The sequence below is a fragment of the Vicia villosa genome, linkage group LG2, assembly GCF_029867415.1.
Source record: "Vicia villosa cultivar HV-30 ecotype Madison, WI linkage group LG2, Vvil1.0, whole genome shotgun sequence".
NCBI classification, from domain to species: Eukaryota; Viridiplantae; Streptophyta; class Magnoliopsida; order Fabales; family Fabaceae; genus Vicia; species Vicia villosa.
Window position 1 is genome coordinate 214,271,739 of NC_081181.1, and position 13,665 is coordinate 214,285,403.

Genomic DNA, 13,665 nt, shown 5'->3' on the forward strand with positions numbered 1-13,665 from the left:
GCCGTGTCACTTGACACGGTCTGACTGTGTCCGACTCTGCCTCTGTTGGCTTTGACTTCAACATCAAAGTTGTAGCTCTTTTCGTTAGCGAAATTTTGCCACCGGAACCGCGTCATTCTGAGTTACGAAGCTCCAGTTATGATCAAAATACTACACGTCTGTCACGATTTTCAGCTTCTTTTACACCAACACTTGTGCAATTTCCATCTGATCCAAAATTAACCTACAACCACCAAGTAGAGAGATCAAAAGCACCTAATAGCCAAAGATAAATGGCACAAAAACAAAATGCATACAAAATAACTAGAACTAGATGAATCAAAGAAAAACACTTAAAAACAACCACAAAGTGTTACCAAGTATGGCGATCTTATGCCGAATTTATGACGAAATTAAGTAGAAATGGTGACCGTTCAATGTTCATGAGGAGGAGAGCCCATGTCTCCTTACTATTAATCAAACCCTACACAAGCTTGAGATTTGTGACCTCATTAAATCTAACTAACGATCTTAGAGCAAGACCACCATTAAGGTAAGGCTGACAAGTCTTCTTCCAAGCTATCATGAATAACTTCCTCTTGTGAATATCACTTGACCAAACAAAGTTTTTTCAAACCTTTTCAACTTTCCTAAGTAGAGCCATAAACCAAGAATAAATTTTGATAGTATTAATATATCATACTCGGAATGATATATTTAACCAAAGTTATTCTATTTGCCATTGATAGCAAATAGCCTTTCCCAAATGACGATTTAGCCAAGATTTTATCAGAGGTGGGAGTGAGGTGAATGGATTTGACACTTCCCTTAAAAAACCGGGACTCCAAGATAGTTAAAAGGAAGGGATCCTTTCCTAAAACTATGGCATGTAATGATTATATTGAATTGACAATCTGTGAAAGAACTAGAGTATATGAAAGATTTAGCTAATTAAAAGTTCGGATCTAAGTCCTTAAAACTGTCTTGAAAATATTCTTAAGATATTGGATGTTAGACATCTTACCAGTGCAGAATATCAAGATATCGTCTGCATATAAAATATGAGAGGGAACTAGTTTTTTTGTGTGTTGAAGATTTGATCAAATCAAGACCTCTTTGAGAACTAACTTAGTTATGCTTCTACTAAACACATCCTCTACCAAGCAGAACAAGAGAGGGGGGGATCCCCTTGGGTCACTCCTTCACTGGATAAAAATTGCGTTCCTATCCCCGAAAATATGGCAGTTCATATTAGTCTTCTCTGACCAAAAAACGTCTTCCTTAAAGTATGCTTTTGCAAGCTCAAGCTGAGCTCCTTTTTCCTGAATCCTATGAGCTTTAAAAGGACCATTATGACTAATTTAATAGTGGATAAGCTCAAGATTGGACAAACTACCTCTCACCAATAAAGGTGCGTGAAACATAAAAAAGGCGGGTTTGAATTGGGTTTCAAGGTTAAAATGAAAATTCTTCCCAAGTCAAAAACAAAGAATTCAAGAACAAAAATAAAAGACACAATTATTTTATCCTAGTTCACTGTTAACGAAGTTAATCCAGTCCACCCGCCAAGATGATTTTGCCTTCTTAAGAAGGAGTTAATCCACTATAGGAGAATTGATTATAGACACCATAATAAAGACCAATTGTCAATGTTTCAATCCACGAAGACTACCCGTCAATGTCTTCTTGAAAATCCTGACTAAACCCTACTCTCTCAAGGAACTATCAACTCACAAGTTGAAATACAAAGGTTGCGTTTACACATATGCTTCTTGAAAGCAAATTACACAAATTTGAGTACAAACAAATAACAAAAAAGTGTTAAGCATGTATATGAACAAAAGCTTACTTGTTGCAAGTTAACGATCAAAAGTTCATTTTCTTTACAAAACTACACAAAGAATAATCAGAGAGAATTTTGCTGCGTTTCAACGTAAGTTTTGTAGTGTGAATTAGCTCAAATTTTCTTCTTGTCTCTAACCTTTCTGTTATAGTAAAAAATAAGTTCATTGAAGGGTAGAATAGAAATCAATTCCAGTTGTTTTGTCCACAACGGTCAGTGAGGGAGTGGTCGAGAACATAGTACAGTCTTTGCATCCCCTATCCGGCTAGTGTAAACATATGTACCTTGTACTATTTCGTCACGTAAACCAATTTTGATCTTATCTTCTAATATTCAAAGGCTTCTGATAGTAGATGATGAAACATGCTTATAAGGACCAAAACTTGAATCTTTAGAACCTAAGTCTTTAGAACTTGTTCATCAGAACCCTGTCTTCAAAGTCTTTAGCACTTGATATTCAGAATCTCTGTCTTTAAAATATTCTAAACTTGTTATTCCAAAACTTGTCTTCAGAATCTTCTGAACTTGGAAAACATAAACATAAAGCAAAAGGATCTCTAAAAGCTCTTCCACGAGACTTACGATTAGAAGCTCTATCACTAACGTTCATCAGAACCGTTGTTATAGAGGCATTATAGATCTTGGTCGAGTCTTTGTAAACATCATTGGTTTCTTTCAGAGTTATAGTGTGTTGAATTATGAACTTGATGACATCACACACCATTTCTTTAGAGTCAGAACCTCTTAGCAAAAGCTATACACTAGACAAAAACCACTAGAGTACTAAAATTGTTCTCTAAGATATCATGTAATGTTATCATCAAAATATCTTGTTCTTTTAACCAAGTCATGGATGTTTCCAAAAATATATTTATTCCAAATTTAAGACTACCTTTGAAATTCTAATGTTTTTTACTCAAGGCATATATTGGGTAACATATTACATTATTGGCCCAAGATCTAACAATGAAATCTCTGCAATTTTCATGTAAGTTCCACATTTCCAAGAATATGAACTGAGAGGCTAACATGATCCGAGAGAAGGATGACTTAACCAAGATGGGATGGTGATCAGATATCAATCTTGGCAGAGAAGTGCCTATCATAGAATGAAAACATCAAACCAATCTTGGTTGCAGAAGGTTATGTCCAAATTTCTTTCAACTAAAGCTCTACTAGATCTACCTTTTTACTAGGTGAAATTAAGACTTTTTGCTGGAAAGTCAACCAAGTCATTGATATCTGTCCAGGCCTTGAAGTTTTCCATAGGGACTCTCAAAAGGCTACTACTTCCTATATGCTCATGAGCACCAACGATAGAGTGAAAATCACCCAGTAAGCACTAGAGGAAAATCCTATTGGAGAGAATATTAGAGAGGTCAAACCAAAGTCTTCTTCTGCTTACATGGAAAGTAGAGGCATAAAATACAACAAAGACAACCAAGATGTTTTCTTTATAAAGGGTGAATGCAACGAATTGGTCAGCGATGATTTGGACTTGGGGGTCTAAATATTTTTTTATAGATACACCAAATATTTGGAGCAAGTTGATGCTTGTTATTGACAACAAAAAACTTGAGGTCTAGTCTATCCCATAAAGCTTGAGGGAACCTCAAACAATTCATCTATGGCTATGCTATTAGGCAAATATTAGGTTTATGTTTGTTTTGAGTATTTTTTAGAGCCAATTTTGAAAGGGAATTGGTAAGTCCCTTGATGTTCCAAAATAAACACTTCACGAGGAAGGCTTATTAGGACCATCTTTGAATATGGTAATGTAAGCTTCCTTAGATTTTGTTTTATGTCTCCTTTATTTTTTGAGATTTTGAGACAATCGATTGAAAATTATCTGTGTCATTTTATGAGAATCCTTCCTCAAAGGTATCTAATTTCTCAATGTGATCAAACATGTTTTACCATGAAGCCTTAAGAAAAGTAGCATTGCTATCTTGTAACTCTTCAATTGTGTCTTCAATGGCAATGAGATGTGTGGCATCCACAAACTTTGAGTCTTCAGAACTTATGTTTCCTACATCATTGGTCAATCTCCAATCTTGTCTACTACATTTTCCTCCAGCAGATAGTATGGGACTTTCAGGGAGTGTGTCCTTTTTTGAAATTACCACCTTAGGAACTAGGTAATTAGGGCATATGTATTTACCTTATCAAAATTTTATTCAATTGCTATACTTGTTTCTCTTACCGAGGTCTGTTTTTGTTTTCCCTTGTCACGTTTGTCTACTTCCGTTGGTTGATCTTTTTGCTTGTAAGCTACTTTAGTTCTAATGGATTCAATATTTTTTTCCAATCTCTCTGTCCTCCTTAACAGGTTTTCCTTATACAATTTATGCCAATATGTCCTAAAGCTTTGCAAAAGTGACATTTCTCAGGGATTTTCTCATATTTTATTTCCACAATGAATGCATAACCTACTCTTTCCACAAGAATTTTATCCCAATTCTTTTAGCGATTCAATGTCTACCAAGACCCTAACACAATATCCAAAAACCTCTCAAGGGGTGGTCTATTGAAGGTTGCATCAATGCATATGGGTGTTCCTAGGCTACTAGCAATTGAAAAAATATATTTAGGGTGCCAGTACTTTGTGAGAGCCCACATATCCTTACCCACACGAGGGCTGAAGTGTGGTTTACATTGTTTGACATGAAATCCCTAGTTTAAGGGAACAATTTCAAAACGTAAGGGTTTAAATTCCATGATGGCATGAATCTTACTCGCCTAAATTAGATAAGATAAATTCAAAGGAACCTTTACCCAGAAGGTGATGCCCCATTTTACAATTGAGCTTCATAAGGTATCTAACTTTGCTCAAAGTTGCACGGCCATGAGAGGAGAAGAACCTTTTGGCTACAAAATCCTTCCGTGCATGTTATGCTTGCAAGAGTCAAGCCCAATTGGTATTAGTGATTTTAAAAATTATTTAAAAATTATACATTATTATAAATTTGTCATCAATGAAAAGGGCACCATCATGTGATTTTTTGAAAATAATAATAAAATCATAAAAGTCAATTTAATTAATTAAATATATAAGAAGATTTCAAGTTCTACATTGGTTGAAGATAATTTTTGAAAATTTCTTTACCCACCTCCCTATGGGGGGTCACCCCCAGCGAAAACCCAAAATTGCCCCTGCTTCGGAGATGCATCTCCGAAGTTTTTTTTTTTTTTGAATTTTTTTTTACTTCGGAAATGCATCTCCGAAAACACCAAAAAAGTGGTGTTTTCGGAGATGCATTTCCGAAGTAAAAAAAAATTCAAAACCGTGAATATTTTCGGAAGTTCATTTCCGAAAATATTGCTGCATATACAAATTTCCCTCCTTCACTATTTCATCATTTTTCTCCAAAACTTCCCCAAACCCTCTCCAAAACCCAATCAATCTCCATCCATTTTTCGTCCTAAAATCAAGTTTCAAACCGTTGATCACGTTAAAGGGAGCATAGAAAGCTACAATTTCAGGTAAACATCACTCATTTATTCCCCTATTTCACTACATTGATTGATGAATTTTATGCTAAAACTGATATGGTTCGGAAGTTCATTTCCGAAATATATTACCTAACAAATTTCGGAAATGAACTTCCGAAATATGCTCTGGCAGTAAAAAAAAACTGTTTTGACTAACTTTTGCTAATTTTTTCATTTGTTAGGTATGGTGCATCCGGACAACATTGTGCAAGACGATGACGCAGTAGTTCTAGTAGTTGTCAGCGTTAATAACGAGCCGGTTATCGACGTTAATCCTATGATCAATGCGGTTGATGTTCGGCAAGAATTTACAAATGATCGGAGCTTCGGTAGTCGCGAACAATTGATTGTGTGGGTTCGGAACGAAGCTAGTAAACTTGGATTTGGAATTGTTATTTTAAGGTCGGACAACGGAAATAGTAGGCGGAAAGCTTTCGTTGTTTTGAATTGTGAACGAGGTGGGAGTTATGTACAATCAAACCGGGTGCTAAAACACGACGACACGGGATCGAGAAAGTGCGGGTGTCCTTTTAAGTTGCGTGCTACTCGGAGGGTTGATGATTTGTGGCGGTTAACCGTAATTTGTGGAATTCATAATCATGCCTTGGATGTCAAGTTACATGGACATCCAATGGCGTGTCGTTTGTCCCGCGAAGAGAGGAATGTGATATCGGTAACATCGTTGTCTACATTGTCTACATTGATGAGATGCCACTTTTTATGCACAAATATATCGATAACATCGTTGATGTTGGAGGCGACGACAATTGTGGATATCGGGCCGTTGCGGGTTTGCTCGGTAAAGGGGAAAATAATCACACTTTAGTCCGACGGGAACTTATTGCGGAGTTGACTTCGTATCGGGACATCTACGGCCGACTATATGAAAATCAAGAAAACTTTGCGAAAATTCATGATTCACTTGTTCCATCACTTACCGGTATCGCTCCGGTTTCGAAGTGGATGTCATTCCCCGATATGGGTCATCTAATAGCAAGTGCATATGATATTGTATGCGTCGATTTGACGAGGTTTGGACTAAGTGAGACTTTCTTTCCACTTCATAGTCGACCGCCATTGGACGCGTCGGGCCGGATCATATGCATCGGGTATCTACGATCGCGGCACTTCGTCCAAGTGTTTTTGAAACCGGGGTGTCCTATACCGGCTACTTCTTGTCAATGGACGACACATCGTTCAAATGAGGCGGAGACTTGACCGGATCCTTTCGTTTCAAGAATGGCGGAGTTTGAAGAAATGATGAGCCAAGAGCGCGAGCAAAATAGAGAGCGGTCGAAGAACATACATATTTTGGACTTAGGATCCACCGATTGGTTCGGTGAATTTTAGTTTGTTCCGGATCGTTTTTTGTTTGTAATGACCATTTTTGTATGTATTGTTGTTTATCATGTAAAATCGGACCGATTCAATACATATATAATATAAGTATGTTTTATGTCATCTTTGTCTAATTTATGTTTATTGTGAATTCAATTTGTTCAATTTACACAACACACTAAGCAATCAACAAAATGCAAAATTTTGTTCTGTTTCTGCATAATTCGGAAATGAACTTCCGAAATATGCTAGTCTGCCTCCAATTTTTGGAAGTTCATTTCCGAAAAGTCCCCTGAGGCAGGATAAGGTTTGTTGGGCCATCATTGCTCCAATAAGTCTATAAATACAACACACTCTTCTTCATCCTCTTCACACCACAAAACACAAATGACACAAACCTACCCCCACCTAGCATTCGTCTACTTTGAAACCGGCTACCCGATGCCGTTCCAATTTCGCTTCTCGCGCGACACGCCGTTTGCGGAGTTGATAACGTCGCTCAACACGCTTTTGCACTATCACGAGAATCGAAAGGTTGTCAAGCTCGAGTACCGCTCGCCATCGCTTAACGACGAGGGACACATTAAGTTCACACCTTTTGAGATCAAGAACGACGAAGATTTAGCGGTTTTGTGGACAACGTTCGACCGATTTTCTTCGAAGGGCCCGATCGAGTTGGACGTGAAACTTCAAAGATCGGCGGACGACGTTATCAAAATGTTGACTCATCCCCACCTACCCGTGTTTAACAATATGTAACTTTAATCTTATGTAATGTGATCGATGTAATCTTCACCCGATTAAATAAAGCGAATCGTTCTTGTTTTTCATCTTTCTTCTGTCCAGACAATATTTCGGAAGTACATTTCCGCATTCCTCCAAGGGGGGTGAATTCGGAGATGAACTTCCGAAAACACCACATTTTCTGAAAAATAACTTTATTTCGGAGATGCATCTTCGAAATCAATATTTTATATTAAAAAAAAAATACTTTTTCGGAGATACATTTCCGAAAACACATTTTTTTTCAAAAAAAGTACGTTTTCGGAAATGAACTTCCGAAACTAGGGGTATTGTGGTAAATTCACCAGAGGTGGCCAAGAAGGTTAGGAGGTGGGTGAAGAAATTTTCTAATTTTTTACGTATTTATATAGAGTGACACACTTCATCTTAAAAGCCAATTTTATAAGGATGAGTTAGATTAAATTTTAATATGATATCAAAGTCTATTGACTAGATCTTAGACCATCTACTATTTAATTCATGCACCATTGAGTATTGGAAAGATCTCAAATCTCACATTGATTAAAAATAAAACAAAATATATATAAAGTAACATTCCACCTTACAAATTGTAAGGATGACTTAAATCAAATTCAAATAAAACAAATCAATTTTTTTTACAAATTTTAAAGACTTATAATTAAGAAGGAGGTGTCTTAATTTAAAAAAATAGAAAGACCTTACTAAATGGGGAGGGGGTGGGTCGAAGGTGAAGTTTATGGTTGATATGAATAATCATTATTTAGTAAAACTCAAGCTTCAAATAATAGAGATTAAATTTATAACAATTTATTTTTATAATTAAATATTACTATTGTTATTATTATTATTACTATTGTTATTATTATTATTATTTATATTTTCTTCTTTCATTAAAAAGAATATGAGGAGGTGTCACTTTACTTTGCAAAAAGAAATTGAGGTGTCAAGAGAGACCAACATAGCATTACTTGCAAACGGACTCATGTCATCATGATCTTTTCTTAACTACACAACAAAATACAACAAGAAGAAAAAAAACAATAAAAAAAAAAACAAATTGAAATTAAAACAAAAACATTCTAAATAAAACATTTATAAAACAATTCCTTTATTTTCTTATTTCCTTCAAATACTAAAACACTAATATTGTAATTAACACTCTAAATAAAAAATTAACAACTTTCCTAATCCAATCACTAACATAATTTTGAATTATATATATATATATATATATATATATATATATATATATATATATATATATATATATATATATATATATATATATATATATATATATAGTTGTAGTTCTTTCTCTCTGTGTTGTTCTGTTATCACAATCACATAATAAAAGTACTAAACAGTTTATTTTCTGTCCAAACTCCTAAGCTATCTATCTAACCTTTTTCTTCTGTCTCTTCCTTTCTCCTACAACATGCTTTCACCCAATTCCTTTCAATTTCTCAGATCTTCCTTTTCCCTCTAACTTCTTCCAGGTACACATTCCTTCTCAATTCAACCAATTTTTAACGGTTTTTGTTTTCAATTTTATTGGATCCAAATCATGTTTTTTTTGGTTTTTTAATTGGATCAGTGGAAACCCTTTTGCTCAGATTTGATTTTTGGAAACCCTTTGGATTAAAGTTGTTTAATTTGTTGTTATTTGTTAATTTGCAGATGGTTCTGTTTCCTGGAAGAGTTTTGAATCTTGTCGGTGATGAAATTTGGTATGGTAATTGTTTTCCCCCAAAATTATGATTTTTATGTTTATGTGTAATTTGGGATTAATTTTGTTTCTTAAAAAGGAGTGATTTTTATGAATTAGTCAATTTTAGATTCCTAATTAATTGATGGAAATTATTAGTATATAGATAATGGTTGCATATGGATAACTGATTTAGTTAATTGAATAAAAATTTTTTTTTTTTGGTTGTTGTTGTCAAGATTGATTTTTTTCTGTCATTATGTTATGATTATGTTTTTTTTTTTTTTGGATGGGTTAGTGATTGATTGATTCCTTGAGATGTTAAAGAAATTGTGTTTTGGATTGTTGTTTGCAGGAGGATGGGAAGAAAGTGAATAGCTTTCTAAAAATGGATCGGAGGGAAGGAGTGAATGATGGTTTTCCTAGACTTGGACCAAATGATTCGCTTCTCCCTGGTCTGATCGATGATGTCGCGCTCAATTGTCTCGCTTGGGTTAGTAGATCCGATTACGCGTCCCTTTCGTGTATTAATAAAAGGTATAGTAAGCTGATCAATAGTGGTTATTTATATGGATTGAGGAAAGAATTGGGAGTTGTGGAGCATTTGGTTTATTTGGTTTGTGATCCGAGAGGGTGGGTTGCATTTGACCCTAAGATAAGTAGATGGATGGCATTGCCTAAGATACCGTGCGACGAGTGTTTTAACCACGCGGACAAGGAGTCGTTGGCTGTGGGATGTGAACTGTTGGTTTTCGGTAGGGAATTAATGGAGTTTGCGATTTGGAAGTATAGCTTGGTTTGTCGCGGTTGGGTTAAGTGTCAAGAGATGAACCAACCTCGCTGTTTGTTTGGATCTAGTAGCCTTGGTTCAATTGCTATTGTGGCCGGCGGAAGTGATAAATATGGAAATGTTCTAAAGTCTGCTGAGTTGTATGACTCTGCGTCATGTACATGGGAACTTTTACCGAACATGCACACACCGCGTAGATTGTGCTCTAGTTTTTTTATGGACGGCAAATTCTACGTTATTGGTGGAATGTCGAGCACAACCGTTTCGTTAACTTGCGGGGAGGAATATAATCTTTCAACAAAATGTTGGCGGAGAATAGAAGGTATGTATCCATACGTAAATGTCGGTGCTCAAGCACCTCCACTCGTGGCGGTTGTGGATAATCAATTGTACGCAGTTGAGCATCTAACTAACATGGTGAAGAAATACGACAAGGAAAAGAACACTTGGGAAGTATTGGGAAGGCTTCCCGTCCGCGCCGATTCTTCAAACGGTTGGGGCCTTGCTTTCAAGGCTTGTGGAGATAAACTTTTGGTTGTGGGTGGACAAAGAGGTCCAGAAGGTGAAGCTATAGTACTGAATTCATGGTGTCCGAAGACCAGTGTTACGAACGGTACCATAGATTGGCAGGTACTCGGTATGAAGGAGCACGTTGGCGTGTTCGTGTATAATTGTGCTGTTATGGGTTGTTGAGAGAATTGGAAATAATTTTAGATTAACTCAACAGACTTTGCCATGAAGGGTGCTTCGGGTGCTTCCGTATTCCGCCGTCGCTTCATTTACCGAGTTAATTGTTGTTTGGGATAGCTTCCCTACCTGATAATTTAGTGTCTTCTTTTTAACATGGTTTATTTGGATGTATTTCTTACTTTCTTCATGGTCCATAATTTTAAATTTCTTTTGAGATTACTGGGTAGTCTTACACAGAAATGTTCATGTTTTATTTTACTTAGCCAACTATGTAAAACCAATAAATCAAGGAGATTTCATTGTTTAATGCCTGTAGTTTTCTACTTTCTCCATGTAATATGTTTGTTTCTTTGTGTGTGCATTATTCTCAAATTGTTCATCTTACTTAAGTTCATAGGGATTTGGGTTGTTTAAGGTCAAAATATCCTTCAGTCATTAGGGTTGCTGAATAAAAGATAGTCACTAGGGTTGCTGAATAAAAGATCAGTGATCTTGATTTATCCACTGTCTGATCTTAATTCAACGATTGAGATGATTGTCTGATCTTCTGATCTTGTTTCAACAGTTGAGATGACTGTCCGATCTTCTGATCTTGTTTCAACGATTGAGATGACTGTCTGATTGTCTGATCGTGATTCAACGATTGAAATGATTGTCTGATCTTGATTGAACAATTGAGATGATTGTCTAATCATCTGATCTTGATTGAACGAGTGAGATGACTGTCAGATCGTCTAATCTTGATTGAACTATTGGAATGACTGTCAAATCGTCTGATCTTGATTGAACGACTGAGATGGCTGTCTGATCTCAATTCAAAAAATCAAGATAATAGTTTGACCATAATTAAACCAAATCCAATCTATGACCTCATTTGGTTCAAAATTGAAAATTAGATTGCAAGCAAAGTGAAAGAAAAGTTACCAAGTGTTATGAAATAATTTAGTTTGTTATCTTTTGATGTGTTTTTTAAGAAGAGGTCCCCTCAAAGTCTATAATGTATTTGGGTAGCATGTCCATCCATCATCCAGCTGGACTTCCCAAACCAAGGTCTAATTTTTCATATTCCTATTTACATGTGGTATGCACTTTATCTACAAAATGACCTTAAAATGATTTTCTCTTCCTTTAATCAGCAAGATTAACTCAACTGGGACCATTCTTTATTACCCTATAAGTCTCTTTTGTCCTCTGCATTTGCAACCCACTATTTAATGTTTCACAGTTCTTGGTATTATCTTTTATACACACTTATCATCACACCTTGATGTTGTTGAGAGCTCAATAGGTGGTTGAACCTCTTTTTCTTGCCAACCAACAAACGTGGTTTTGTTAATCATGTAAACAAAAGAATCGGTGCTATGTTTACTTTATTTATTCATTTGTTTGTTGCATTTGTATTTTAGTTACACTGTTTTCTTTTTATATAGTTTTCATCATACTGTTACTGTGTTGTTTTCTTTTTTATATATTTTTCATCATACTGTTACTGTGGTGTTTTGTTTTTTTATATATTTTTCATCATACTGTTATTGTGTGACAGTAAGTTAGAGAATTAGATTCATTTTAATGATTGAGAATTGATTCTCACTTTTACTAGAAAGAACTTAAATTAAAAAATTCTGCACTAGTACAGTTTTTTTTTTACAAGTACTAGTATATAAGTTTAATGATAAAAGTTTAATTTTGTAAACAGATTTCACGTAGAAAAATGATAATTAGTATTGACGTCATTAATAGGAATGAGATACTTTGTATTGTACATGATGAAATAGCAGGACCACGCTCTTGGGCAATTCTGCTACTGTATTTTTCAAACTGAGATTGGGCTTTAATATTTGGGCCAAATGAACAAAATGAGTTCAAAAAACTAGGGTTGCTCTTCGCACCTTTAGTGGCGAAGAATCATCCTATAAAAATTCAAAATTGCCCTTCACTAAATTAGAAATATATTTCTGTACGTATTTTATATACATCACATCTCTTTGTAAATGAGTCACACTCTTATTTTGCCACAAGTTAGTCTGGAGATGCATCTCCGTATAATTTATAAAAGTATTCTTCCGTAATTGCTCTTGATTAACCATAAGTTAGTCTGGAGATGCATCTCTGTATAATTTATAGAAGTATTCTTCCGTAATTGCTCTTTAGGCAGCAAAATTTAACATTTGATTTAAGAAATACACTGATGTTATAAGTATTTTGATGTAATAGACCATTTATAAAAAATATACTATCATAATTAATTTGTTATCGATTTATTTAAAAAATACACCTGATGTAATAAGTAAATTGATGTAAAAAGTAATTTATAAAAAGTATACTATCATAATAAATTGGTTAATAATAAAACCATATACTGATATAATAAGATTAAAATATCATATATTTGATTCAATACGGAATTCATAACACAATCAAAATTAAAAAAATTACAAACTATAATACTATCCATAATTCATAATACAAATACTATCAAATACTATAGGTATATATGACCCCTTCTATTCCTTTTATGTCTCATATACTTCAATGTCATATGTGCCTTAGATAGAATGACATTTATAGTTGTCCGCCCAAAAGTGCTATCTAGAAAGTTTTCTTTCTTTATACTCGCTTGCGCAATGGCCTTTATATGACTAAATGCAGGTAACACATCAACAACATGCTCTGCCCTAGCCGGCTCCTCCTCTAATATCTCCTGATGAGGTGATCTAGGTGGATCTCTGTGAGCAACTGATGTCATGTAAGGACGTGACACTCTGAAATATCATTGGATGTAGTCGAATGCATTACACCATTGACGAGGAGTTGCAACTCTTCGTGCTTATCTGATACCACATGATTATAAAAATCATCATACATCACATCAGCATATTTGCGGACTATAGTGGGAGGAGCACGAATGGGTCTCTTAGAACAACCTATAGATATCTGAATTGACACATGACTCGCTCAGGAAGATGTGGATTCATTAGACGTAATCCATAAGTCAACCATTAAGAGTAAAAGGATATGTTATCCAAGGGATGCGTCAAACGGTGTAGTCATCGACGTGTAGCA

The 13,665-nt window shown here is 35.1% G+C and overlaps 1 protein-coding gene across 2 annotated transcripts; it reads left to right on the forward strand.

Annotated features, from left to right (window-relative positions):
• The first annotated feature begins 8,726 nt into the window (after positions 1-8,726).
• Positions 8,727-10,909, forward strand: LOC131653822 (F-box/kelch-repeat protein At5g60570). 2 transcript variants are annotated; one of them, XM_058924116.1, is made up of 3 exons: positions 8,727-8,913; positions 9,095-9,149; positions 9,478-10,909. In XM_058924116.1, exons 2-3 carry the CDS (start codon positions 9,135-9,137, stop codon positions 10,603-10,605), a joined length of 1,143 nt encoding a protein of 380 aa, XP_058780099.1. In that variant the 5' UTR covers positions 8,727-8,913; positions 9,095-9,134; the 3' UTR covers positions 10,606-10,909. The 2 variants fall into 2 exon arrangements, with proteins under 2 accessions (XP_058780099.1, XP_058780100.1); XM_058924117.1 differs by having other exon boundaries at positions 8,728-8,913; positions 9,095-9,144.
• The last annotated feature ends 2,756 nt before the right edge of the window (positions 10,910-13,665 follow it).